The sequence below is a fragment of the Zingiber officinale genome, chromosome 7A (assembly GCF_018446385.1).
Source record: "Zingiber officinale cultivar Zhangliang chromosome 7A, Zo_v1.1, whole genome shotgun sequence".
Lineage (NCBI taxonomy): Eukaryota > Viridiplantae > Streptophyta > Magnoliopsida > Zingiberales > Zingiberaceae > Zingiber > Zingiber officinale.
Genome location: NC_055998.1, coordinates 25,917,370 through 25,944,978, shown reverse-complemented (window position 1 = coordinate 25,944,978; position 27,609 = coordinate 25,917,370). Strand labels below are relative to the sequence as shown.

At 39.2% G+C, this 27,609-nt stretch overlaps 3 protein-coding genes across 7 annotated transcripts; 2 read left to right on the top strand and 1 right to left on the bottom strand.

The window, feature by feature from the left end:
- Positions 1–17,020: 17,020 nt before the first annotated feature.
- Positions 17,021–17,700, top strand: LOC122000004 (zinc finger protein ZAT12-like). Its single transcript, XM_042554588.1, has one exon. The coding sequence runs from the start codon at positions 17,070–17,072 to the stop codon at positions 17,610–17,612; it is 543 nt and encodes a 180-aa protein (XP_042410522.1). The 5' UTR covers positions 17,021–17,069; the 3' UTR covers positions 17,613–17,700.
- A 749-nt stretch (positions 17,701–18,449) lies between these two features.
- Positions 18,450–21,546, bottom strand: LOC122001201 (syntaxin-52-like). 5 transcript variants are annotated; one of them, XM_042555824.1, is made up of 8 exons: positions 21,393–21,544; positions 20,995–21,289; positions 20,287–20,519; positions 19,642–19,743; positions 19,377–19,480; positions 19,202–19,302; positions 19,048–19,092; positions 18,450–18,745 (listed from the first exon to the last, which is right to left on the bottom strand). In XM_042555824.1, the coding sequence occupies exons 2-8, from the start codon at positions 20,995–20,997 to the stop codon at positions 18,614–18,616; spliced, it is 720 nt and encodes a 239-aa protein (XP_042411758.1). In that variant the 5' UTR covers positions 20,998–21,289; positions 21,393–21,544; the 3' UTR covers positions 18,450–18,613. The 5 variants fall into 5 exon arrangements, with proteins under 5 accessions (XP_042411758.1, XP_042411759.1, XP_042411761.1 ...); XM_042555825.1 differs by having other exon boundaries at positions 20,995–21,186; positions 21,393–21,540; XM_042555827.1 differs by lacking the exon at positions 20,995–21,289 and having other exon boundaries at positions 20,287–20,537; positions 21,393–21,546.
- A 234-nt stretch (positions 21,547–21,780) lies between these two features.
- On the top strand, positions 21,781–24,235 carry LOC122001200 (heat shock 70 kDa protein 1-like). Its single transcript, XM_042555822.1, has 3 exons — positions 21,781–22,176; positions 22,262–23,130; positions 23,229–24,235. Exons 1-3 carry the CDS (start codon positions 21,963–21,965, stop codon positions 24,060–24,062), a joined length of 1,917 nt encoding a protein of 638 aa, XP_042411756.1. The 5' UTR covers positions 21,781–21,962; the 3' UTR covers positions 24,063–24,235.
- Positions 24,236–27,609: the final 3,374 nt, after the last annotated feature.

Here is a 27,609-nt window from a genome sequence, read left to right as displayed (position 1 = left end):
ATTTAATTTGATTTTAATTAATTTGATTTTTATTAATTTAATTTGATTTTAATTAATTTAATTTTAATTAATTTAATTTTAATTAATTTAATTTTTTTAATTAATTTGATTTTAATTAATTTAATTTGATTTTAATTAATTCGATTTGATTGTAACTAATTTAATTTTAATTAATTTAATTTTTAGTCATCTCACCCGATCTAAATTTTTCAATCAGGGAATCCTATAATTTTGTGAGATAAATTAGGTTCAATTATAGGGTTTGGTTTAACTTTGTGTTAGATTTAGGTTTAGCTTTGGGCTCAACAAATAGGCATTCTTCGGATGAACTTCTAGGCTGTGGTGAGTCACCTGGACATCATTAGAGTAACTATGCATTCGAGGTTTTTCAAATAGTCCTATCCACTGAATTTACTACAAAACCTTGGTCTAACTGGTTAGGATCCATAAAGGGTAGCTTCAATAAGTTCCACTTAGCCGAATGCACCAGGTCGAAGTCATGTCTTCCTAGACATGCATGGACTTTCTGCCTAGGGTTACCACCCCCTAGGACCTAAGGTTACCGCCCCCTAAAGTTTTTCTCCACCTAGGGTTACCACCCTCTAGGACCTAAGGTTATCCCTCCTTAGGATTTTCACTACCTAGGGTTACCACCCCCTAGGACCTAAGATTGTCGCCCCTTAGGGTTTTCCTCCACCTAGAGTTACCACCTCCTAGGACCTAGGGTTACCACCCCTTAGAGTTTTCACCTTGCCTGACCGCAGTTAGGACTTTTGCCTAAGAACACTTAGGACTTTCCTACAATCTCCATCAGACATGTTAGATCACAATTAAGCTTAACTTTGACTCCTTTGCCATAATCAAAACTTGGGTTCGATCGTCGAATGCTTCCTGCACCAATAGAATTGGGTGACAAAATATTATTTATTGCTAATTTACGATGAAACTATTTGGTTGCAAATTTAATTCCTAATTTGCTACAATTTATTTTTTATCCCTAAATTTGTTGTAGATTTGAAAAGAATTTTTTTCGTTCCTAAATTTCATCCCTAAATTATGATTTTTTTTAGTGAATTTTATCTTCAGATTTTTTTTTAAATATGTATATAGTTTCAAAATAATTTATTTTCAAAACTCTTTGAAAATATTTTCAAAATTATGTTTAAAAATAGCACATTCAAAATTTTATTTTTCAAAAGATTTCAAAATAATTTTTTTTTAAAAAAAATAATACTTTTTAAAAAATAATTATTTTGAAAACTATATTGAAAAAATTTTAAAAAGATATTTTAAAATCCTTTGGAAAATATTATGAAAGCACTCTTTTCAAAATACACTCAAAATATATTTTTTGAAAAAGAGGTTTTTCGTTACATATTTTTGAAAAATATCTTGAAAACTCTTTTGAAAAAGTATTATCATCTTAAAAATTATTTTAAAATAATAAAAGTTTGAAAAGTATTTTTTTTATTTTTTAAAATATATTATCATCTTTAAATTATTTTTGAAAATGTATTTTCCTGAAAGTTTTTTTGCCTCTTATCCTTGAAAATACATTTTAATCTTAGAAACATATATTATTTGATTCCAATTCGCTTTGAAAATTATGAACAATAATCTCATTTTTTGATGTGTATCAAAAAGAAAGAAATTAAGGTTAAAAGTTAAGTTTTGAAACATCTTTGTGTTATTAGAAATAGGAGAATTTTAATTCAAGGGGAGATATTTTAAGAAGAAGTTGTTATTATTTAACTTAACTTTTAACTAGATTATCAAACAATGAAAAAGAAGAGAATGTTGGTGCAAAGAATATCAGAATTGAACCTATGTTTTGATATTGTTAAAGATTTAAAGTTAAGTCATGTTGTGATTTAATGTGTTGACTAAGTGTGTAGGCTAAAAGACTTGATGAGTCTAGAGGACCAACCACCAAAATGAAGTCTAATTAGATCTGGAGGATCAGATAATTGGTAGGAAACCCATAAAGGTCAGAGAAGGCCAGATATCTAGTAGGAAGTCCAGTTGGGTCAACATGACTAAATAACTACTGAAATCCTGATAGTACATTTGGCAGGAAGACTTGGTGAGTCAGAAGATCACACGTCAAGTAAAGTAATTATGTAAATGGTAAGTCAAGTAAGCAATTGGAGAAGAGAGATCTAGTGAGGATGAGTCTAATGGAACTATAAGTGCTGGTCCAATTTAGAAATCTAAGTTGAGACCAAAACTAAATCTTGGTCTTGGTTAGACAAGATCTAATTCACAATTCATGCATTCATGCTAACTCTATTTTATAGGTAGTTTTGTTATTTGGACTAATATGTTTTATAGAGCTTGAAATGAAAAATTAAGTTGGGATGAACGGTAATCCAGGCGCCTCAAGTGAATGAGGGTGCCCTGAAGAGAAGCATTGGTGGCGACTTGGATGACTAGATCTGCCCCATAAGCACTAGAGGCACCTCATATTACTAGAGACACCTCATCTTGAAGCACTAGAGGGATCCTAGATCAATGAGGGCGCCCCCAAAAGGATAAGTGCCAAAATTCTTGAATCAGATCAACATGCATGGAGGCACCTCCAATGAACCAAGACACCCCCAATGCCCTATAAAAGAACTCGTCGATCACAACTCAAGAACATAAATTCTCTCTCATTTCTTCAATCATTCTATTGTGTCGTCTCCTTGTAATTGATTTGCTATGCCCCTACTACTCCAGATTGATGCTCAAGCAAGCTTCTACAATGAGAATGATAACTACATCAAGCTACAAGAGTTGGTATACATTTTAGTGTTATTTACTATTATTCTTTCATAAGAAAGTGCAGGTTGTTACATTTTCTTTATCTGTGCATTCGATATCTTTGTCCGAAGTTTTATTGGAGGAGAGTTTTACTGGATTACCCATCAAAAATGTCCCAAGGGAGCGTTGATCTTAGAGTAGTAGTTGTTGGATTGCGAATTAAGTAACTGATTGTGTGTTGTTCTTATTTTGTTTTTTTCCCGCTACATATTTTAAAACAAAAAATGTCCCATGCGAGAGTCGTATATATTTGTGTGATGACTCCTAGGGACATGGTGTAGTATTGAAAAGCGCTAGAAGAGGGGGGGGTGAATGGCGCTCGTGGCTAATCCGTTTGTTAAGAAATAATCGAGTAAACACGCTGCGGAATAAACAGAAATCAAACACAAACACCAAGATTTTTACTCAGTTCAGAGCCTGTGACGACTCCTACTCCAAGGCCACATGTGAAAGTGCTTTCGATGGGCAATCACTAATTAATCGTAAAATCTTTATAAATTGCAATAGATATATAATTTAAGTACAGAAAAAGTATACCAACAACTAAGAATGAGAAATTCCTGGCTTCAGGTTGTCAGAGCAGTGCTACGACTTCTTCGGATCATTTTTGGAGCAGCGCACAGAAGAAGGATCGTGATTTTATGTTGTCTATCTGCATCTGCTTGAGACTGGCTTAAATAGCCTGCTGAAGGTGCCTTCAGCCTCCATGGAAGGTGCCTCCAGCAGGGATTCTTATCCCCTACCGATCGGTGTCGATAACTCCTGCTGCCTGTGTTGTTTATCCACTCGAAGGCACCTTCAGCGTCCTTGGAAGACACCTTCTATCCATCAACTGTCCAAGGTGCCTTCAGCGTCCTTGAAAGGTGCCTACTGCCCTACTTCTTGCGTAGCTATAGCCAAGGCGCCCGAGGCACCTCCAACAACCCCAGAGGTGGCTCGAACACTGTTCATCCTAGCCAAAAATGCTTCCTACAAAATATGTTAGTCCAAGAAACCAACCATACCCTGTAAAACAAAGTTAGCACAATATAGACATGAAAAATAAAGAATTTGACAGTCTTCGGACTGTCCGATTCTGACTTCGAGTTTCTTGGAAATCCTAGGTCGAACTGACGCCAACTGTTCCCTCATTGGGGAGCGCATCCTCACCTACTCCTCTCAGGAGAGTTGACCTGTTGTTAGATTGATCCTCCAGACCAATTGGATTTTGTTTTAGCGTCTGAAGCTTCCAGTCTTCATGCTGGACGCCCGCTCTATGACCCGTCCAGACTTCCACCTGGTTCATGACACCAGGATTTCAACCTAGAGTTCCCAACTCTAGGATTTTGCCCGAAGCTCTCGACTCGCCAAGACTTTCCGCCTAGGGTTACCACCTCGTAGGACCTAGGGTTACCACCCCTTAAGATTTTCCATCTACCTAACCGCAGCTAGAACTTTTACCTAAGAACACTTAGAACTTTCCTGCAATCTTATTCAAACTCATTAGACCACAAATAACCTTAACTTTGGAACCTTTGCCATTATCAAAACTCAAGTTCGATCGTCTGATGCGTCCTGCACCAATACATGGGTCGTCCCTATAGATCATCTAGCAGGTCCAGACCATCTACTAGAGTAGATGCCTTAGAGCAAGAAAATCAAAATTTGAAGAATCAACTCTCAACATTAGAGAGGTAATTTGAAGAGAAGCAATAACCCGAATAAGATATGAGAAAATTGGATAGGAAAGACAAGAATTCATGGCTTAGATGAGTTAAACACCACATCATTTTGACTCTCAGGGGACTTAGGACCCTTAGGATCATATTGATCGGTAGTTAACTCAGAGAAGTGTTGACATTTTACTTTTTATTTTATTTATCACTTATGAAACATGCAAAATAGATCAATTAATTTTCATATTAGATGCATCTCTAATTATATTATATTTTTTTTAGGAACATTGTAGATCAATTCTATATATCACTATCAATAAATATCCAAACTAACATTCAAGTGCGTAAAATAATTGTCAAGTTGACATACTTTCTCTATCCAAACTAGCATTATTATAGTTTTCACCTTGTTTAGTTTAAATTCAATTTGCTAGTCATAATTCTAATGATGTATGACTAGTTTTTTTCTTGTTTTATTAATAACATATTGTATTATACTTTATGTAGGATTAGATACTAGCTAATTTTGGGGTGGGATTGTATGTGCTTGTTGGGAGGTTTTTATTATTTTAATTTGTTGGATATTGATTTGATATGTTGGGAATGAATTTTAAAATGTGTTGAATTTGGTTTTGATATATATTGTTTGTATCGTATTTTATGTTATTTGTGAACATGTGGATTTGTGAATGAGTTGTGATATTTTTATCGTTTGTGTTGTGAATGTGTTAGATTTGAAGTCATTTTGTTTGTGTTGTGACTGTGTTGTGAAAATCATTATTTGTGATGGTAAATAGGAAAAAGTGAAAACGGGGGGTTCTGTCAAAGTTTAATGAAATTTAGCAACAGAATATTAAATATCGCGCAGTTGCTATTTAATTTTCATCTCTAATTAAAGATAAAATTAAAAAATCTATCTCTAATATTAGTGACGAATATTTAATATCCGTCTCTAATTAGCTACGGATATTTAATATTTCATCACTAAAATAGAATATATATTTTTCCTAGTAGTGGATCATTACTCTCTAGGATTGAGACACCCTAGAGGGGGAGGGGGGGAGGTGAATAACACTCGTGGCTTCTTCACGTTCATTTAAATTGATCGAGTAAAATGACAGTGAAATAAAGACAAAAAGAAAGAAATAGACAATGCTAACACACCAAGAGTTACTTGGTTCGGAGTCTATGACGACTCCTACTCCAAGGTGCATATGTGAGAGTGCTTTCGATGGGCAAATACTAATCAATCTGATGATTACAAGAATAGTTATAACTTTAGTACAAGGAATTTAAATAACAATAATACCAACGACTTGGAGAATCAAATATTGAGTGCAGTCGTCGTCGGAATAACTTTCGGGCGTCGAGGATGTTGGTGCAATTTGCACTAACGATCTAACTTAGGTTTTGATGAATGACAAGTAAGTTAAGTTAGGTTATGTTGTAATCTAACCACATGATTAAGTGTGTTGTACGAAGTCTAGATAGGTCGACGGGCCTACCGGATATCTGGCAGGAAATTCAGCTAGGTCAACGAGCCGACCGGATAGCTGGTACGAAGTCCAGATAGGTCCACGGGCTGACCGGATATCTGACGAGAAGTCCAGCTAGGTCAACGGGCCGATTGGATAGCTAGTATGAAGTCCAGACAGGTCGACGGCTGACCAGATGTTTGGCAAGTTGGTAAGTTAAGGTAAGTCACTGGAGGAGAGTGACCTTGTGAGGACACGTCCCGATTAAGGGGACAGTAGACGCCGATCCAGGTTAGGTCCATTTAGGATCCCTATTCTAAGACCTTGACTAGTTCCTAGTCCTGGGAGGATATGAACTAATTACTACTGCTCATTATTATTGTGTTAACATTTATCTTGCAAGTTATCATTTTTGGTTATTGGACTAACGTTGTTTTGTAGGACAAAAGAGCAAAAATTACCTTTGGATGAACAGTGTCTGAAGGCGCCTTCAAGCTTAATGGAAGGAGCCTTCGTACTGTTTATAGAAAGCGTCTTCCACAGGATAAACTTTAAATGAAGTCACAGATAGAGGTCGTGCTGTTCGGGATCAACTTTCTCAAGTTGGAAGCGCCTTCAATGGCTATGGAAGGCGCCTTCAATGCCCTATATAAGCTAGTCTCGAGGAAGCTTCAAGACACAACACTTATATGAGCTGCTATGCGTCTATTTGAGGTTCTGACTGCTCCGAGCTCCTGCTACAACTCTATTGAGAAGTTGCTGTGCCCTATGACTATTCCGAGGACTTCTGATCGCGGGCGGTAGACCGACATCGATATACAAACAAGCCACTTCGATCCTAAGTGTCGGTAACATTTTTATTGTACTTAAATTTTGTAAACGGGAAGTGCACTCTGTTGCACCTCACTGATCTTCTTTGTACTTGATTCCCTCTTCTGGAGGTACTGGAAGAGGTTTTTAGTGGATTACCCATCGACTATTCCAAGGACTTCTGATCGCGAGTGGTAGATCAACATCGATAGACCGACATCGATATACGAACAAGCCACTTCGATTTTAAGTGTCGGTAACATTTTTATTGTACTTAAATTTTATAAACGGGAAGTGCACTCTATTGCACCTCACCAATCTTCTTTGTACTCGATTCCCTCTTCTGGAGGTACCGGAAGAGGTTTTTAGTGGATTACCCATCGATAGGTCCGCGGGACCTGGGTCTTGGAGTAGGAGTCGCCGAAGGCTCTGAACTAAGTAAAACCTCCCGTGTTTTCTTGTGTTCTCATTTCGTTTTAATTTTCCCCTGCGTACTTAATTTTTGAAAAGTTTTTAAGACACGTGATTCACCCCCCCCCTTCCCCCCATCTCTCATTCAAAAAAAGTATAGCCATGTTTTGATTTGAATTAGTGCAACCACCAATCATGCAGGGGGAATCTTTTTTTTTTTGTTATTTTTCACATTCTATTTGAATTGGTAAAACTTTATCTATTCATATAATTTTTCATTCAATTTTAACTTGAAGTTGATGCAACACTTCTTAAATTCTTTTATATGTCTTTATCTTAAATCTTGTTAATTCAAGACCAAGTCTTGACACCTCTTTTAGTTTTCTATCTATAGCTATGAAATGGCCCAAAACAAAGTATACAGTACCGTCCGTCCTCCCCTATTCAACAGTGATGACTTCCTGTACTGGAAGAAGTGGATGGATGTGTACCTGAAAATAAATTTTGACCAATGGTTCAGCGTCACCAAAGGATACAAGACACCAATGGACAGCGCCGAAATTCTAATGGATTTCAACACAATCCAGTGTGGGCTAACAAAAGAAGAGCTGATCCACGTCGACCCTCAGGAAAATGACAAAGAGCTATGGGACAAACTCATTGAACTACACAAGGGGCCAATGACGCAAAGGTAACAAAAAGAGACTTATATCTAAATAAATTGTTTAATATAAAAATGTAGGAAGGTGAGACTGCCAGTCAGCTGCACGCGAGGATAAAAGATATCCTTAACGGACTTCACACCATCGATCACCAGATGGAGAACTGGGATCTAATCAGGTATGCTCTAAACGCATTTCCTCGAAATGCACTGTGGGCATCCATTGTGGATGGCTATAAGATTTTGAGGAATTTTTTAAAATTTAAATTAGAGCTACATGAACAGACTAATACCAAAATCGAGAAAGGTATTACTCTTATTGCAGGGACATCAAAAGAAAAATTCAGAACCAAATTTGAACCTGAAATTGAGTATGACCAAGACTCAAAGGATGAAGAAGACCTGGTGAACCTGATAAGAAAGATGTTCATTAGGAGAAAGAAGAATTTCAACAAAAAGGACCTACAAAAGATCAACTCCACCTCCAATTCTAACAGCAAGAATGTGACCTACTTCGGATGCAACAAGAAGGGGCACTACAAGATTGACTGCTCGAATATGAAGAAAAAGAAGGCCCTCAAAGCGACGTGAGATAAATCATCTGAAGATGAATCAGATGGTGGAGAACCATAGCACACCAACTACCTCGCGTTGATGGCTTACGAATCAGAATCGGAGAATGAATCAGAAGACGGGTTCGAACCCGAATCGAGCCATGAGTCCGCACTCGTTTCCGAAGGTTCCATTGAGGTATACTTTACTTTAAGCAAAATATTTTTCAAAATTATTGCATGTTTAAATAAGAAATTAACTAACTCTGAAAATTTCATAAATGAACTAACAAAAGAAAATAACAAACTTAATAAACAATTAAAATCAAGTTCAACAACTGAACCAATTCAAGCTGAAATCCCAACTCAAGTTGCAAAACTTGAGGAGGATAATCTCAGCCTGAAAAATGAAATAATTGAATTAAAAGAATTACTACAAAAATTCACAACTAGATCCAAGTATCTCGACATGATACTTGGGTCACAAAGAATTTTGTACAACAAGTCTGAACTCGGATACAAGTCCAGCTCAACCAACAAATCATTTATATCATTAGTTAATCAAAATAAAACTCAAACTAAAGCTTGGGTTCCAAAAACGTGCATACCCATGCAAGTAGGAATCAACAAATATTATGTTCCTAAAAATGAGATCCATTATATAAAATCAAATCCAACTAAAACCTCAAAGTCAAACCAAAACAAATCTTTAAAACTAAATTCTAAACTTAAAAATGAAATAAATCAAACAAATCAAACTACCATCAAGTCCACTATAATTATAAAAGTAATCGATACAAATCCAAAACTTAAAAATCAAACTCAACAATTCAGGGGGAGGCTCCAAATTAGTTGGTACTTCCAAGATAATAACTTACCCGGGTGGGTAATTAGAACTAGCCAAAATAGGGACAACAGTTTAACTTAACAAATGTACTGGTGAAGTTTTGGATGATAGTAGGTTAAGGAAACTCTATCTATGCATGTCTAGGAAGATATGACTTCAACCTGGTGTATTTGACTGAGTAGAACTAACTAAATCTACCCCTTATGAATCATAACTAGTTAGACTAATGTTTCATACTAAGTTCAGTGGATCGGACTATTTGGAAAATCTCGAATGCATGGTTACTCTAATGATGTCTAGGTGACTCACCATAGCCCAGAAGGTTATCTAAAGAATATATATTTGTTGAACCCAAAGCTAAACCTGGATCTAACACAAAGTTAAACCAAACCCTGAAATTAAACTTAATTTATCTCACAAAATTATAGGATTCCTTAATTGAAAATATAGATCGGGTAAGATGACTAAAGACTTTAAAATTATATTTAAAATTTAAAATTAAAACTTAAAACTTAAAATTAAAAATTAAAAATTAAAAATTAAAAATTAAAAATTAAAAATTAAAAATTAAAAATTAAAAATTAAAAATTTAACTTAAACTTAAAGATTAAAAATTAAACTTAAAATTTAAGATTAAAAATTTAACTTAAAATAAAAAATAAAAAATTAAACTTAAAATTAAAGATTAAAAATTTAACTTAAAATTAAAAATTAAAATTAAGCTTAAAATAAAAAATAAAAAATTTAACTTAAAATTAAACTTAAAATAAAAAATTAAACTTAAAATAAAAAATTTAAAATGAAAATGAAAATTAAACTTAAAATTAAAATTAAACTTAAAATTAAAATTAAAATTAAAAATTATAATTATAATTATAATTATAATTAAAAATTAAAAATTAAAATTAAACTTAAAATTAAAATTTTAAATTTTAAATTAAAATCAAACTTAAAATTTTAAATTAAAATGAAACTTAAATTTAAAATTTAAAATTAAACTGTGGTTGACTTTAGGTCACTCTCCCTTAGGATTCAGGACTATATCCTATATCTAGTCCTGACCACATGTATTTTGCCGATCACATCTCATGACGTTGCGATGATGCGACCCTTCCACTCTTTCTTTTTGTATGCTCATTGTAAGCATCTAGACATTGATATTGCATTACATGTGTTTCATAATGTCATACATGCATCAAGTCTCGTCACTAGGTGTCAGGTTCATATGTCCTATTGTCATATCTTGACATACATATTTTCGACCATAGGAGTAGATATGACCCAGGGTATGTCTTCTTCCCTTAGTGCATATGACGAGTTTGGTCAGTGTCAGCTAGCCTTAGTACATACACTGCTCAGGGGGTTCTAGCTTGGAGAGGTGGGTCGCAGCTATCCATACCAGTCGAGGCCGAGAATAACTTTTCACCTATTATTCCAACCGAAGGAGAGGAGTGGCCAAAGTTTACGGCTAAGGAGATAATTGGATATCCTCTTACTTCGATCTAGCCCTCGATCTCGACCCAGCCCTCGACTTCTCTATCTGTCGAGGATCGACTTGCTCGACTTGAGGAGTCCTTCGCGCAGCTTCGGCAGTCAGTTTTGGATGGATTCAACACACTCCGGGGGGAGATGACCACTAGATTTACTTCTCTTCGAGATGACATGACCACCATATTTGTGTAGATTCTTTAGGATCTGTGCGCACCTGAGCGACCCCTACCACTACCACCTGCTGACAATGATCAGACCTGATCATGTTACATATATTATTATGCATTGTATATTATTTGACTTACTATTTTCAGTCGGTTTTTTCTTTCAGTCTATTTGTTAAAATTAGGAATGTGTTTTATATACTAGGACCACTAATTTCAAAATTATTTTCAAAAATTTTGAAAATTCTAGGGTATTTTTTTTTAAATTCCCTTATTTTTAGAATTTTCAAAATTAATTTTAGCCTTAGTCTAGATCAACTCCATAGAAAGCATGTTCCTATAGATTTAAGACTTTAGCATCTCACTAACACATTAGGGCTACCTTGTTTATATATTGCCAAATTTAGAAAGGGGTGAGATGCAAAGACAGATTGTCTGGACTTAAGATGCTTATATCAGTGCATCAACATAAGTCTGGACGTTAAATATTAAATTTATAATGATCAAGTTAAGTAATCCAGGTTAGTCAACCACTAACTAGATAAAAAGACTTAACCTGACTAACCAAGTGAACACTGCTATCTTTTGATAGTTAGTTAGTAACTAACAGTTAGACAGTTAAAGACAATTTATAGTTGATTAGATTTATTTGAAATAATGTCGGATTCAGGGGGAGGATATTTAAAAATGACTTTCAAATTTTTTCTTTGAATAGATATTTTAAATATACATATATTTTTCAAAAACATCTTTTTCAAAATATTTCTAAAAGATGTTTTTCGAAAACACACCTACACTTTTCAAAGTTATATTTTGGAAATCATTCTTGACACATTTTGAAATATCCAATGTTTTACAAAATTCTGATGGTTTTGAAAACTGACTACTTTAATTTTTGTAAACTGCTTTTAAACAAACTTGAAAGGTTTTTTCCTTGAAAATTTTTGAAAAAGTTTCACATTTGCAAAAATTAATCTTTTAAAAGTTTAAATCTTGAAAAGGGTTCATCCCTGAATTTTTTTTTTCAAAACTTATTTCTTTAAAGTTTCTTAATAACTATTTAAACTTTATAGTTAGTTGTTTAAAGAACTAAAAGTGTTTTGCAAACCTTCGTTCTTTTTCGTTAAGTACATCCCCCATAACTTTGAACCTTATTTTTGCTGCCTATTTTTTTCATAAGTTTTTGTTTCCTGTCTTACTTATTAACTCATGTCTTTTTTATGAATGTTAAAGGGGGAAGGTTAGGGATTAAGTTAGCAAACAAAAGAAAAATCAGAACAACTTAAACCCCACAACAAAAGCTAATTTACTCTTTTTTTTTTTTGTATGCTTACTTTGCATATTTTTTCCTAACTTAACCCAGGTTGTCATTGCATCAAAAAGGGGAATATTATTGGTGCAATTTGCACTAACGATCTAACTTAAGTTTTGATGAATGATAAGTAAGTTAAGTTAGGTTTTGTTGTGATCTAACCACATGATTAAGTGTGCAGTATGAAGTCCAGATAGGTCGACGGGCGGACAAGATATCTAGCAGGAAATCCAGCTAGGTTAACGGGCGGATCGAATAGCACGTATGAAGTCCAGAAACGTCGATGGGTTGACTGGATATCTGGCGAGAAGTTCAGCTAGGTCAATGAGTCGACCGGATAGCTGGCATAAAGTCCAGACAGGTTGACGGGCTGATCGAATATCTGGCAAGTTGGTAAGTTAAGGTAAGTCAATGGAGGAGAGAGACCTTGTGAGGGCATGCCCCGATTAAGGGGGCAGTAGGCGTCGATTCAGGTTAGGTCCATTTCAGATGCATAATCTGAGACCTTGACTAGTTCCTGGTCCTAGGAGGACAGAAACTAATTAATACTGCTCATTATTATTGTACTAACATTTGTCTTGCAGGTTATCATTTTTGGTTATTGGACTAACATTGTTTTGTTGGATAAAGGAGCAAAAATTACCTTCGGATGAACAATATTCAAAGGCACCTTCAAGCTTAATGGAAGGCGCCTTCGTACTATTCATAGAAGGCGTCTTCAAAGGCTATGGAGGGTGCCTTCCACAGGACAAACTTTGGACGAAGTTGCGGATAGAGGTCGTGCTGTTTGGGATCAACTTTCTCAAGTTAGAGGTGCCTTCAATGGCCATGGAAGGCGCATTCAATGCCTTATATAAGCCAGTCTCGAGGAAGCTTCAAGACACAACACTTATATGAGCTACTACGCGTCCATTTGAGGTTCCGACTGCTCCGAGCTCCTGCTACGACTTTGCTGAGAAGTTGTTGTGCCCTACGACTATTCCGAGGACTTTTGATCGCGACCGGTAGACCGACATTAATACACAAACAAGCCACTTTGATCTTAAGTGTCGGTAACATTTTTATTGTACTTAAATTCTGCAAACGGGAAGTACAGTCTGTTGCACTTCACCGATCTTCTTTGTACTTAATTCCCTCTTCTGGAGGTACCGGAAGAGGTTTTTAGTGGATTACCTATCGATAGATTCGTGGGACCTAGGTCTTGGAATAGGAGTCGCCGAAGGCTCCGAACCAAGTAAAACCTCCCATGATTTCTTGTGTTCTCATTCCGCTTTAATTTTTCACTATATACTTAATTTTTGAAAAGTTTTTAAGACACGTGATCCACCCCTCTTATGTGCATCTCGATCCAACAGAGGAAGCGTGTTCTGAGCAACACACAAAAGTGGAAGTTGTTCGAAATTTTTTGTTTTAAAGTTGCTGGTCAAACTCTTTTTTATAGCCAAATTGGACGTGATCCACATCCACTGATCTCGGGATCAATGTTTGACTCGACACTGATCGATTGAGCGATCTCTCTGATCGGTCGAATGAACCCACTGAATCCACCCGACTTTTCGTCTAGATGCTGCCACTCCGGGTAAGATCTTCGTTCGGTCGACTGATCTCGCCATTCAGTCGACTGAACCCTTGATTCTCCTAGCTAATATGGTCCGATCAACCTGGTATGAAGTTTATCCATCGTTCAGTCGACTGAACCTGAGGTTTAGTAAACCGATCCCTTGGCCGAAACTTTCACCATGAGTTGAAATCCGATTTGTTTGTTTGAGGGTTTGGTCAACTGATCTGGATGTTCGGTCAATCGAACAAGCCAAAATTCTAACCTGTAAAGTGTTAGTATTTCTGCAAAACAGAGTTAGAATAAAAGATAAATAACATGTAAAGAATAATAAGATTTGACAGTATTCGGACTGTGTGGTCCTAACTTTGAGTTTTGCTAAAATTTTAGATTGGGCCGACGCCTACGGTTCCCTTCGGGGAATGTGTCATCACCTACTCCTTTTAGGAGAGTTTACCTTTTACCAGATCGGTCTTCCAGACCAACTGAACTTTTGCTCATCATTTGAGACTTCAGGACTTCATGTCGGGCGTCCGCTCCACGATTCGTTTAGTTTTCCACCTGGTGTCCGTGACCCCAAGACTTCAACCTAGAATCCGCGACCCTAGAATTTTGCCTGATGTTCTCGGCCTGCCAAGGCTCTGTCTAGTCTCTTGTACTAGGACTTCGTTATCTAATCGAAGCTAGGACTCTCCTTTGCTTAAGATTACTTAGGACTTTCCTGCACATTTAGTTCAACTTGTTAGATAATAAGACAACTTAACTTTGAACCCTTTACCATTAATAAAATAATGATTTGATCGTCTGATTCTTCCTACACCAATAGACTCGTCGATGCAAAAGACAAAAGAAAGGACACTTTTGTTCAATTAGTTTTTTTATGGTTGACATCATATATCTAAACCTTTAACTCGATTAATTTTAAAAGTGATCAGTTCAATCTTATGAAAATTTTTTATTAGTCATCTCAGTAAATCGTAGAAATAAACGTGGAGGCCAATTAGTTTGATCTCCATCACTCATTGAAGTGTTCGATGCTGCAACTGTGCATGCTCCAAAGGAATTAATTAACTACCTACTGACACAGCATTTATTCTTTCTTGTAGATATAACAAATGCCTTGTTGGTTTACCCTTAAGCCTGAAAGTGAAAACACTCCCTATTATTTCCAATTACGTGAGAAGGTAGTCATTTATCTGCACAGGCATATGCATTAGGTGCATATATCTTGTTCTTTGAATTCAGGTGGTTCTAGATTTCTGGTCTTGGACTTCAATAAAAGCTAGCCACAGTTTTAGTCTCTCTCAATTTAATGCTTCATAAACTGTGCTCTTCGTGTTCTTCACATTTCTAGTGACTTCAACTTAAAGATACTGCCCCTTTTCCTCTGTGCCTCTGAGTTTTTCCACGCTCGCTTAATTGAGTGGCTGAAACAAGACGTCAGAGCAAGAGCTGTGCATGTTGATGCATTATTTACAGATTGATTATTCTCGTCTCTACTAAAAGATAAGTCAAAAGGAAATTTGTTGGGATATCTTTTCTAGAAGTAATCTTTCATGCTTCAATTTTTAATTCTCGAGCAAATCCACCACTGCAAATTTATTATTAGCTTTGCTACTCTGTCGCAATGCTACAAGTAAGTTTTTTTGTTGGTTTATCTAATTTATTTATTCAAAGTTGCATTTATAATCTACCAAACTTGATGTTATCAATAGCATTATGCAGGGATTGCTTTCATCTACTAAACATAAAACTATTACCGCTTTTATTATTATTTTTATTTATTCAAAGTTTTATCTGCTAACCATGTACTATTTTTAGAACATTTTATTTTATTTTTCTTTAAAAATCAAAATTGGAATAAGAAAAAAAAAATCTTGTAGTTAAATATTTGGGGTTTAACTCCATAAATGCTGACATTTAAGAGTGAAACCTTCGGACTTAAATTTTAAAGTGAATCATGTGCAACAATATGACCCATCTAACCTATTCAAACCAGTTAAGCTTTTCAAGTGATTAACATATATGTAGAGATGATAAATCTAAGAATATTAACTATTTGGATGAGTCTCTACGAGTATTTATTGATTTATCTTGGTAGTTGATTGAAAATTTTCATAAAATCGTACCGATCACATCTAGAATTATCTTGATTTATCTTTGTGGCTACTGAAAAATTTTCGTATGACCAAACCAGTCACCTACAGGATTAATCAATAAGAAGAGTTAGATATTTTTAAAAAAAAATTTATCATGTTCGATTAAATAGATCAACTCTAAGATTGAAACTAAATGAATGGAGGGCCGGTGGATCAACGATACGATTTATTTATAACTTAGTCTGATTGAAAACTATTTCACAACCCATCCGAGATGGTTACCAGAGTTACAAGAGAAATTTATTGAATTTAATTTATATCGAAGTTAAATTCAGTCTTATTTATCAAGATGACTTGAGCTAATAAAGAGAGTCAGACAGAAGATGTCGAGGCTTACATTTGATAAAGTTTTCTTAAAATAAATTCATCCCCTCCAACAGTGTTTTGAGATTGCAATGTATGTCTGTTTGCTAAGATACAAAGATAGATAGTGATCACCACCAAACACGAGTCACCCGATTGCTATCACGGAAAGACTACTGATCAAACTGAATGGTAGAGAGTAAAACTAGGGAAATGAAAGTGGAACCAACATCAACGTGTACTGGTTGTACTCGGACAAGAGTCACCTTTGGTTCAATGAATTCTGGCCTAGATTTGTACCGTGCGGATCCGCATGAGAGAGAATCTCCTTGTGCATATATTAACAACTTCAATACCTGTGATATATTATAAATCAATCATAATGATATGAAATTCCCCATATGAGGCTAAACTCCCACACAGGAATCTCCTTTTGCACCTCCATTTTTCATTCACATTTATAACCCCCATTTGCTAAGACACAACATGAATTATAAATTGGCACCATTTGGGGACCCTTTTGGATATTGTGTTGATGACCATAGTTGGCAGCAGTGTTGCAAGTAAGAGTACAAAGCATATACGTACAACATACGTTTTAACTTCGTGTCAACTCCGTCACTCTTCTGATTTCATTATCATCCATAAAAACAATCCTAGTGTTTCAATCGGAATTTATCGATCTGGACTTTTGTGTAGCAGAACAGGTTGACGGAGGATCTGAGTCTGACTGGGATTTGTTCGGAGTTTGAGAAAATATGAGGGGGCGAAACAAAGTTGCTACCAACCACCAATCAGGCCTATAAAGACGTTCTCGTACGTATTGCGATTCTTGGATTCTATTCGCGATTAAATTGCTTCATTATTGACATGAAGAGATCATCGTATCGATTTGGAGGAGAAGCCAAGGTCGACAGCATCAACATGGCCAACATCCTCATGCTCTTGTCTCGCGGCGGCGGCGTTGGCGGCGGAGGCGGAGGAGGAGGCGGCGGCGGCGACGAGAGTCGCGTGTTCGAGTGCAAGACGTGCAACCGCCACTTCCCGTCGTTCCAGGCGCTGGGCGGGCACCGCGCGAGCCACAAGAAGCCGCGGATGGTCTCTGGCGACAACAGCGGCGGCTATGTGGCGGCGAAGCCGAGGATTCACGAGTGCTCTGTCTGCGGGCTCGAGTTCGCAGTCGGCCAGGCGCTGGGCGGACACATGCGGCGCCACCGGGCGTCGTCGTCACAAGCGCAAGGGTCGACGACGTTGTTTTCGCGTGGCCCAGCGCCGGCGGAGCCGGCCAGAGAGGTGGCAGTGGCGGAGCAGGAGGCCAGAAAGGTGGTGTTGGACTTGAACTTCCCGCCCTTGGAGAATGACGTCGATCTCAAACTGGGCTTGGGATTGAATTTGGAGAGTGCCGATAATTAACAAGATTGCCGTGGTCGATTAATTGCTGTTCATACTGCTCGCTAATCACCCTATTGCTTAATTTCTTTTATCTACCAGATTTTTTTTTTGCCGGTGTTAAATCTTAATTAACCATGCATATGGCCTTATTTTCCACAGGAATATAGTTATTATTAAGAATATCGATTCCCGCGGCCTTTTTTTAGAATATATGGGCGTTACTTCTGAAATTTTAATTGAATAAAACTTAAATTTGATCAAATTTTTAACACAAGAGGATCAAAAAGCTCTCCAAAACTCGAATCATGTTGAATGGTAGGTCACTATATTTAATTTTGATCTACTCCTGTAGTGTTACAAGCAAAGTATTGAAGACTCCACTGTAATTATTTATTCCATAATGTAAATTCTAGTATTACAGCAAAAGGTGGTAATCAATATCATTAGCCCCTTGATTAGGTACAAATAAATAACCGAGTCTTTGCATTAAAAAGGTCAAACACCTAGTGTATTTTATCCCCTTGAAAATTGACCATAAAAATTATTAGAGCAACCACCCATATAGTTATAAACTATATCAATGTAGTCCTCTTGGGATGAACAATTTAGCTAGTACATGAAATGCTACCATCATAAAGTTTGGAGGTCAATTCTGAACTAGTAAGTAGATTCCTATCCTTCCCATGCACATTAGTAGTCATATGTGATTTACCTTTCTTCGCATAATCTAAGAACAAATTATGAGTAACTCCTAAGCTGATCGTTATCACCTTTTATCACCACAAACGGTACCAATGCAAATTCTAGTATGATGCTGGGAAAGAAGCATCATATGCTACTGAAAGGTCTAACAAACTATTTATTGGAAAAACTGTGTTGCTTCATATTTTCGATCCCTTTTACATCAAATAAAATAAAATACAAGAACCTCGCTTTTAGGCAGGAGTACCAAGTGCCAGAGCAACAAATCACAGACGAGATGATCAACTGGCTTGCAATTGGCATTATTACACGATGCCCTTTTACAGGTACTTGATGAGAGCCCAAACGACAACAATGAGGAGCACAATAGCAACAACCGATAAGAGCAGACACCTGCAAGAACAACCACCTTTTGTTCGCTTGTTGAGGATTGCCAGTTGCTTTTGAACTCTCTGCATGAAGTCGGGAAACAGTCAGCGAATTTTATTCACAAGCATTCTGCATTCAACTCAGGCATTTTTAACCAAACCCTAACTTAGTCTATCATCTACCAACGTCCACAAATTAAACAACCAATATTCTTGATGCTGCCTTATAATCTCCATTTTACGTTTCTCAATTGTTTGCTTATATACGCAATGGCTGCCACTATATTTATGCAGATGCAAAGTTCTAAAAGGGTTCATGTTAAGGTGATTCACTGGTGAAAACAATGAAAAGGTGGTACTGTAATACAGTGAAAGGTTGAGATTACCCGTAACTTTGAGTCTGTTACACCAACTTGCTGGTCCAGATCATCCTGCATCATCCAAAAAATATTCAATCAGCAATGACTTCCTCTTTTTGAAAGCTTCTGATCAATGATTTTGCATTAGAAAGTAGCCTATAGCGGTCATGATATTACATACAAGTAATCTTGTGTGAAGATCCAGCTCTTCATTAACTGCTAATGCAATATGTTTGGTGCTTAACACAGTCTCCTCCAAATTTTCAAGACCCTGATCTTGCTCTATCAAATGGGATAAAATGTATAATATGTTGAATGAAACTTCATTTAAAATGTGAAGAGAAACTAGAAAATACCTCTCATAATCTGCCTCTGCAGACCCACAATACCCTGATTATCCAACCCAGCAACTCTTGTTGCCACGTCGACTGGCTTTTTACTGTCTCCAAGCAAGTTCTCCCTTGGTTTCATAATTTAGTTAGTTCAATGTAAAAAATCAGAATGCATGATTGGAGTAGCAACACCATGCCATTGATTTAAAACAGATTATCACAGTAAAAGTGAAAGGTATATATACCATCTTAAAGGCAAAGAGAAGTACTAGAGATATGTTAAGCTAACCTGTTGCCAAAGTTGGACATGTTTAATGTTGATGCCATCTGATTTGCTTTAGATTTCAAATTTGATAGCATCTCCTGGCGCTTATGTAATTCCTTATCCTTTCTGGATTTTGAAGGCAGTTAATGTGTGCGGAACAAAAGGTAATGTTCCTAAAAGGAATCAATGGCCAAGTGTGTGCAATCAACAAAGTAAAGCAATCTTGTTTACAAGATTCTATTACAATGTCCTGTATATATATACGAGGAAAAAAAATACAACTTTAGACTGGAACAAGAACTATCAAATTATAGTGTAGTTAAAACCAACAATAAGGACTTCTAAGATCTATAGCAACATACAGAAAAGAAACCTGTAATTGCATAGATACTGCAGATCATCCAATAAACAAAAATTCAAAGACCTACATCCTTGTGTCTATTCTTTCAAAGGGAAAAACAATTAAGAAAAAAGCATCTACTTATTCCTTCCAAAAAAAAAAAAAAATGAATCCTACGTTGAAGTTATTTTCTGAAAGAGTTTCCACTGTTTCTGAACTACTATGCCATAAAATAAAGGGAGAGGAAGAGAACAAAGTTCTGAATAACGAAAAGGTACAGTATTATCTTTGAATAATATTTAACACTGGAAGGAACAGGAAATACTAACATTGGCTGTAAGCTAGGAAGCTTTGAGAGAAGGGACTCCAAGTTCTCCAGCCTTGTCCTGAGAATTGTTATCTTCCTTCTCATTGCAGTCAATTGGCGTTGGGATTCTGGCCTGGGTGAAGGCAAAGAGCCCCTTTCAGAAAGCATAACACTAATTTCCACTGAAAGCCTTGATGCTTCATTGAACTCTTTCATCCATTGATCTAACGACGATGCCATTGCTGATGACAGGATCTACAAAGATAATCTCCACTGTAAGAGTCAAGATGTTAATTTCCATTGTCATTTAGTGTATATAATATATGTAGAAGAAACCGTTCATATGAGAACTAAGAGAGAACAGATTATCAATGGAATTATGACCTTGAGTTGTTGATCTATTGGAAAAAGTTAAAGACACGGTCACTGTAGTCAAAGCAAACAAATCTGAGCTTAGAAAAGCAGAATTATTGCACAGAGATATTACACTTGATTATAAGATTGTTAATAATATTAGAACCGAGACTGCAATTGTACAAGGCTGGTAGTAAGAAGAGAAGATAGACCACACCCACTTAAAATACATATCAGTCACCATGAAGGAGTCTCTACTCCATTTTTTTTTTTTAAAAAAAAACATTGAAAGTAGCACGAAAAGGCATTGCATTAAATATGCTCTTGACTACTCAAATCTCTAGCGGCGAGATAAATGGTGGGTTTTCTCCGTTACCATCTTTTATCCTCCACAAAATTCCTCTCTTTCTCCTCTCCGACGCACTTCGGAGATCTCAAATATATGATTAATGCAACCTTCAATCGGAACCCGAAATAGACAATTCTTATCATCAGTCCTCCTTACAGACAAATATCGCCCAGTCGTTACCAATATTCAAGGAAGCCACAATCTTGACCAAATCAAATCCTGCATAATTTCGAAACATTAACCGAAGGAACTGGAAGAAATCACCACCGATTCATAATGCCAACTACAGTATTCCTCGTTCTCAACCGAAACAAATCAGATGCTACAAATTCAGGAAAAAATGGCTCAAAGTTAACCTTCGGATATGACAATCTCATCAAAGGGTAGGAAATCATCAACGAGAAGAAAAGCGTATCGAAACTAACCAGAAAGCAAAAAAAGTTATCGCACGTAGGATGGATGAGAAGATAAAAAAAAACGCCTCTTCTCTCTCGCTTCCTCTCCCCGCAATTCCCCAATTCCGAGATTAATTCCTTTTCGCCGCGCTGCTTGACGAGTCGACAGCAATGAGAAGGTTCGAATATAGATATAGGGTTGCGGATCCCTTTACCCGAATCTGACTCTGGAAGTAAACAGCGATCATTCCTCGACCCCGCTTAATAGACGGATTACAATTAATTACTCAAATAACCAATCCATCTCCCTTCCTCTCCCTCCCTCCCTCCCTCCCTCTTGCAGTAAACAGAGCATGGAGATGACTTGGAGTCAACAAGATAAAATAAAAAATATATACAAGGACCTTCCGCACTATCTCGGCCGGCCCAGCTGCGCCGACGAAGACTTGCAACTTGCTAGTGTTCTTTGTTTTCAGTCTCTACCCTCTTCAGATTCCTTCTTTTCTGTTTTGTCTTCTTCACCGTCAGTACTTGATCCTTCTCTGAGGCCCAGCGAGTAGTCTAGATCAGTACTGATCGATCAAACGTTGCTCGGCAAGGATGAACAGGGTTCATCAACAGCTGCCCATCGGCATCGATCTCGGCACGAGCTATTCCTGCGTTGCCGTGTGGAGACACAGATGGGCGGAGATCATCCCCGACGAGATGGGCAACCGCACCACCCCCACCTGCGTCGCCTTCAACGGCACAGAGCGCCTCGTCGGCCACGCCGCCAAGGCCCAGGCTTCCATCAACCCCACCAACACCATCTTTGGTCACTTTCCCTTTCTCTCACTCTGCTCTAATTGCTGATTTTGCCTGAATTGTATTGTGAATCGGAGTGCTTAATTCATTTGCAGATGTTAAGCGTCTTCTTGGCAGGCGCTTCAGTGATCTCTCTGCGCGAGGTCACGTGAAGACTCTGCCATTCGAGATCACTGCAAGATCCGATGACAAGCCGATGATATTTATTCAATACAAGGGCAAGGAGATGGAATTTGCCGCAGAGGAACTAATCTCCATGATCCTAATGAGGATGCGCAGCATCGCCGAATCCTATCTTGGATCCTCAGTCCAAAACGCAGTGATCTCCATCCCGGCGAAATTTAACGACCGCCAACGCCAGGCCATTAGGGACGCCGGTCACATTGCTGGCCTCCACGTCATGCGTCTCATCAACGAAGCATCGGCAGCCGCCATCGCTTACGGCCTCGAGAAGAAAGGTAGTAGCGGTTCCTACAGCAACGGTGAGAAGAATGTGCTTGTCTTCGACCTCGGCGGCGGCAGCCTCAACGTCTCTCTTATAGCCATCGAAGAGAGCATCGTGATAGTGAAGGCAAGCGCCGGCGACGTCTACCTAGGCGGCGAGGACTTCGACCAGCGACTCGTGGACTACTTCATCCACGTCTTCAAGACGAAGCACAACAAGGACATCAGCGGCAACCAGAGGAAGGTCACGAAGCTGAGGGCGGCTTGCGAGAGGGCGAAGAGGGCTCTCTCGTCGGCAACGCAGACGACAATTGAGATCGACTTCCTCTTCAACGACACCGACTTCTACGCCAACATCACGCGCAGCAAATTCGAAGAGCTTAACAACGATCTCTTCACGAAGTGCATGGAGGCCGTTGAGACATGCCTGAGAGAGGCTCATGTCGACAAAAATGAGGTGGACGAAATCGTCTTGGTGGGTGGATCTTCGAGGATTCCAAAGATACAGCAGCTGTTGCAGGTGGGTGGGTCTCAATTTTATCACGTCGTGTTAATTATTTACATTGTGAATCTGATTATACAATGTGATCTTTAAATTGTTACTGTCATTTATATCAGGGCTTCTTCAATGGCAAGGAACTCTGCAAGAGCATGAACCCGGATGAAACGGTGGCTTGTGGTGCTGCTGCTCATGCAGCGATCTTAAGTGGCCAAGGTAATGATCAACTGGAGGATTTTCTGCTTTTGGATGTCACTTCCCTCTCTCTAGGATTGGAGACTGCCGGAGGAGCCATGAAAGTGATGATTCCGAGGAACAGCGCCATCCCCACCAAGAAGGAAATGCTCTTCTCCACCCACCAGAGCAAACAGCAGGGCAGGGGAGTTTGTCATGAGCTGATTCAGACGGTTGACCAAGACGATACAGCAGTGAAGAACTCGAGCAAGAATGCGGACGATTCCTCCCCCTGTAGAGTATCGATTCAGGTGTACGAAGGTGAGAAATCAAAGGCATGGAAGAACACACTCCTAGGCAAATTCGAGTTCTCGGCCGTCTCTACGGGCACCAACGGAAGACCAAATATTATGGTGACTTTCGATATTGATGCCAACTATGCACTCACTGTTTCAGCCAAGGACATGGTCACCGGCGTCAAGAGCAAGCTGAGCATAACCAACAGCAAGAATAGACAGAACAAGGAAGAGATTGAGAAGATGGTTGATCGAGCTCAGAAGCATAAGGCGGAGGACGATAAGCATGCGAAGAATGTGGAAGCCAAGAATGCATTGGAGAACACGGTTTATGACATGAGAAATGCGATGAGGGAGATGGATGAGGGGATTGAGAAGGCCATGAATTGGTTGGAGAGTAATCAGTTGGCAGGAGCCGATGAGTTTGAGGCCAAAATGGAAGAGCTGAGGAGAATGTGGAACCGCATCATGCCCAAAGTGTAGATAAGTGAAAAGAGAAACAACATACGGAAGTTAATCTGTACCAAACTTGTGAAGGTGTATGTATTTCTTAAAGATGCTGAACGTCGACTATCTGTGAACTGGAATAGATTGAAGACCACGCTGCAAATGGCTTTCACAGCCTTTTCCATCTAAAGGAGAGATCGTTTAGTTTATCTTCTTTTTTGTTGAAAGACTTGTAATCATCGTCGAACTTCCTCGGAAGTTCTTCACTTAACTTTCTTATTATAAATTAATCCAACTCAACTTCCCACTCGTTTTCAGAAAGAAAAAGGAAAGACGGGACTCTGACCTTTTCGAAATCACATGCCACACGTCGTTCGATAATTCGACTAGGACCAGTGATAAATCCACCACCACATCGAATTCCAGCCCTACTCTCTCGGAATCAAATCAACCTTATCAAAGCAAGCGAACGATCTCGCCAAGAACACAGCATCCTCGCACTTTCTTCTATCCAACCAAAAGCTGAACCTGATAAGGGAAAATCCTTGAGTTTTATATTTGTCTTGTTCCGGTCTTTGCTCAGTCTAAATGAGAGATTTTTTGTGCAAAAGACTTTGTTTTATTCCCTACTTCCCACGGATTTGTGAGTGAGTCGGATGTTTAGTATAATAGAGTGATTTTTATGCTAAAAATGTGATATTTCTTCCTCTTTTCATCAGATTTGTGTATGCCATCAGTTGTGTTCTTTCCTTTTCCATGTAATCTTCTTGTAGGGCAGAGAGTTGCAACTGGAAGGCAAAAAGATGCGAAATTTTCGCAGTTTGGGCTTCGGATTGAGCCTTTCAGGCATCCTCTTCCTCGCTCTTGTTGCAGAGCTTTACTACCTGTTTTGGTGGATGAAGAAGAGCACATAGAGGCATGGAAGCTGGCGGTTCAGGAAGGGGAGTGTACTGAGATGACTTTTATATTGACCAAGTCGTCAAAAGTCCTCTGGTCAACGCTACCTGCAACTAGCGACCGGATCGTCCCGATCCCTGGTACCCTGATGCTTGAGGCAGATCCAACAAGTATATAAGTAACAAACTAAGACGTATAATAATGAAATGAATGTAGGATGAGTACGAAGAACGCACCCTGGCCCAGGGGATGCCCTCGGGTGGATAGGTGAGCTGGTTGGGACGCTGCTCGAGTTGTCGTGACCCGGAAGAGCAAATAACTTTAAGTATGATGAAGAACTGAATCTAAAAGCACCTAGGCGAGCGCGACCTGGATCCGAAAGAAGACGTGCAAGTTGGGATCTAGCAGCAGCACGCATACCAGGATAAGATATCGGCATGCAGGTCGGGAGATGATAGCGGCACGCAGGTTGGGATGTGACAACGACACGCAGGCCGGGATGTGACAACGACACGCGGGCAAGAATATCACAACGACACGCAAGCTAAGATAAAACATCGGCTCGAAGGCCGGAACATAGTAATGGTCGGATATGAGCTGGAGGCAGAGACAACGACTGTAGGGCCGCCAAAGTTGGCTGTAGCGACATCGAAGGTTGTTGTAAGGGTGTCAGAGAAGACGGGCAATGGAGACATGAAGAGGGGCAGCGACGGTGGTGCTGTGAGGCTGATAGAAGTCGTGGGTAAGGCGATAGTTGCTGCTGGAGGCGACGGCCGGAAGGGGTGAAGCCTGCGCGAAACACCACAGGGGGTCCATGGCAGCAGCGGGTCATTGGCCTGAGGCGACGAAGAGGTTTGACCGCTACTACTCGCAGCACCAGCGGCAGTAGTGAGGGCTGCGATGGTCGGAGGCGGTAAACGTGCTACTGCGGGCGCGTGCAACGACAGCAACGTCACTGTGCGTGGGCGTCGACACCAGCAAGGGCAACAGTGTGTGTGAGAGGAGCTGACGGATAACCGACGACGGTGCTGGCCGCGAGAAGAGAGGAGGAGGAGAGGGTTGTTGTCGGTGTGTAAAGGGAGGAGGTGGCGACCGACATCGTTGGCGTGGGGAAAGGAAGGAGGTGACCGTGGTCGGTGGTCGTCGCTCGGTAGTGATGGCGAGAGAGGGAGAAGAACTCCCCTCTTAGTTCTTGTTTGCGGCGGAAGCCCAAACACGAAGCCCCCCACCCCCTTTTCTTCTTTCACGCATGAACAGTGCCCTAAAAAAGGATGCTATAGTAAAATGGCCAAAATGTCCTCCTTCTCCCTCCTAATTCCCCCTCTACCCTTAAGCGATATCCATATCACAAGCCTCTCCTTCAAGTCTATTCGAAGGAGACACAAGTCCGACTGACTAGACCCAGTCAGATGAAAAGAGAAATTCATCCTGAATGCAGAGTTCGATCCCTGGGATTGCCGTATAGCATCAAACGAATAGCGACGAACGACAAGCACCTGGCAAATCGACGAGTGAAATACGAACAATGAGCGCTGGGCAGAGCAACGAGTAAGATGCGAACGATGAGTGACGAGTGAGATGCGAACGATGAGTGACGAGTGAGATGCGAACGATGAGTGTTGGGCAGAGCGACGAGTGAGATGCGAACGATGAGCGACGAGTGAGATGAGAACGATGAGCGCTGCGCAGAGTGATGAAATGAATGAGGTGTGAGCGATGAATGAGGTGAATGTCGACCAGGCCATAGGGAGAATGTCGAGCGAGTCGAAAGATGATGAGTAAAGGGTTCCGAGGGCACAATCGAAAAAATGTCGACCGAGCGATAGTAAATCGTGACCGGGAAAAATGCCAACCAAGTGACAGTAAATCATGACCTGACAATAGAGAGAATGATGGATGACCAGAGCCATGGGTGCGACTGAGAAAAATGCCAACCGAGCAATAGCATATCGTAACTGGGCAATAGAGAGAATGATGAACGAGCAAAGCCGTGAGCACGATCGAGAAAAATACCAACCAAGCAACCAGAGATAATGCCGATTTGGTGGAATGAGAACTGGTGAGCGAAGCCAAGAGCATGACCGAGAAAATTTTGAATGAAAAATTAGGAGAATGCCGATCGGGTAGTGCGATGCTAGGCTAGCGATGTCGAGCGCACGACTGAGCTACAACAAACCATGACTGGGCCATCGAAAAGTGCTGACCAGGAAATAGAGAGAATGCTGAACGGGTGGAAAGATGATGGGCAAGCGGTGTTAAGCGCGCGACTGAGAAAATGTTGACCGTGCGACGTAACCGGGATCGAGCAATTGAAAAATGTCGACCAAGAAATAGGAAGAATGTTGAGCGGGTGGAAAGATGATGGGAGAGCGGTGTTAAGTGCGCAATCGAGAAAATGTCGATTGAGCGACAGTAACCGGGATTGAGCACCCAAAAAATGTCGATCGGGCAATAGGGAGAATGATGAGCAGGTGGAAAGACAATGGGCAAGTGATGTTAAGCGCGTGACCGAGAAAATGTCGACCGAGCGATAATAACCGGGATAGAGCACCCGAAAAATGTTAACCGGGTAATAGGGAGAATGCCGAGTGGGTCGAGCCAAGAGGTCAATGGCGAATAGAAGTGGATCCTATGAGTGGAGCGAGCGTAAAGCATATGAAGTCGAAGGCGAACGGGAGTAGAGCCC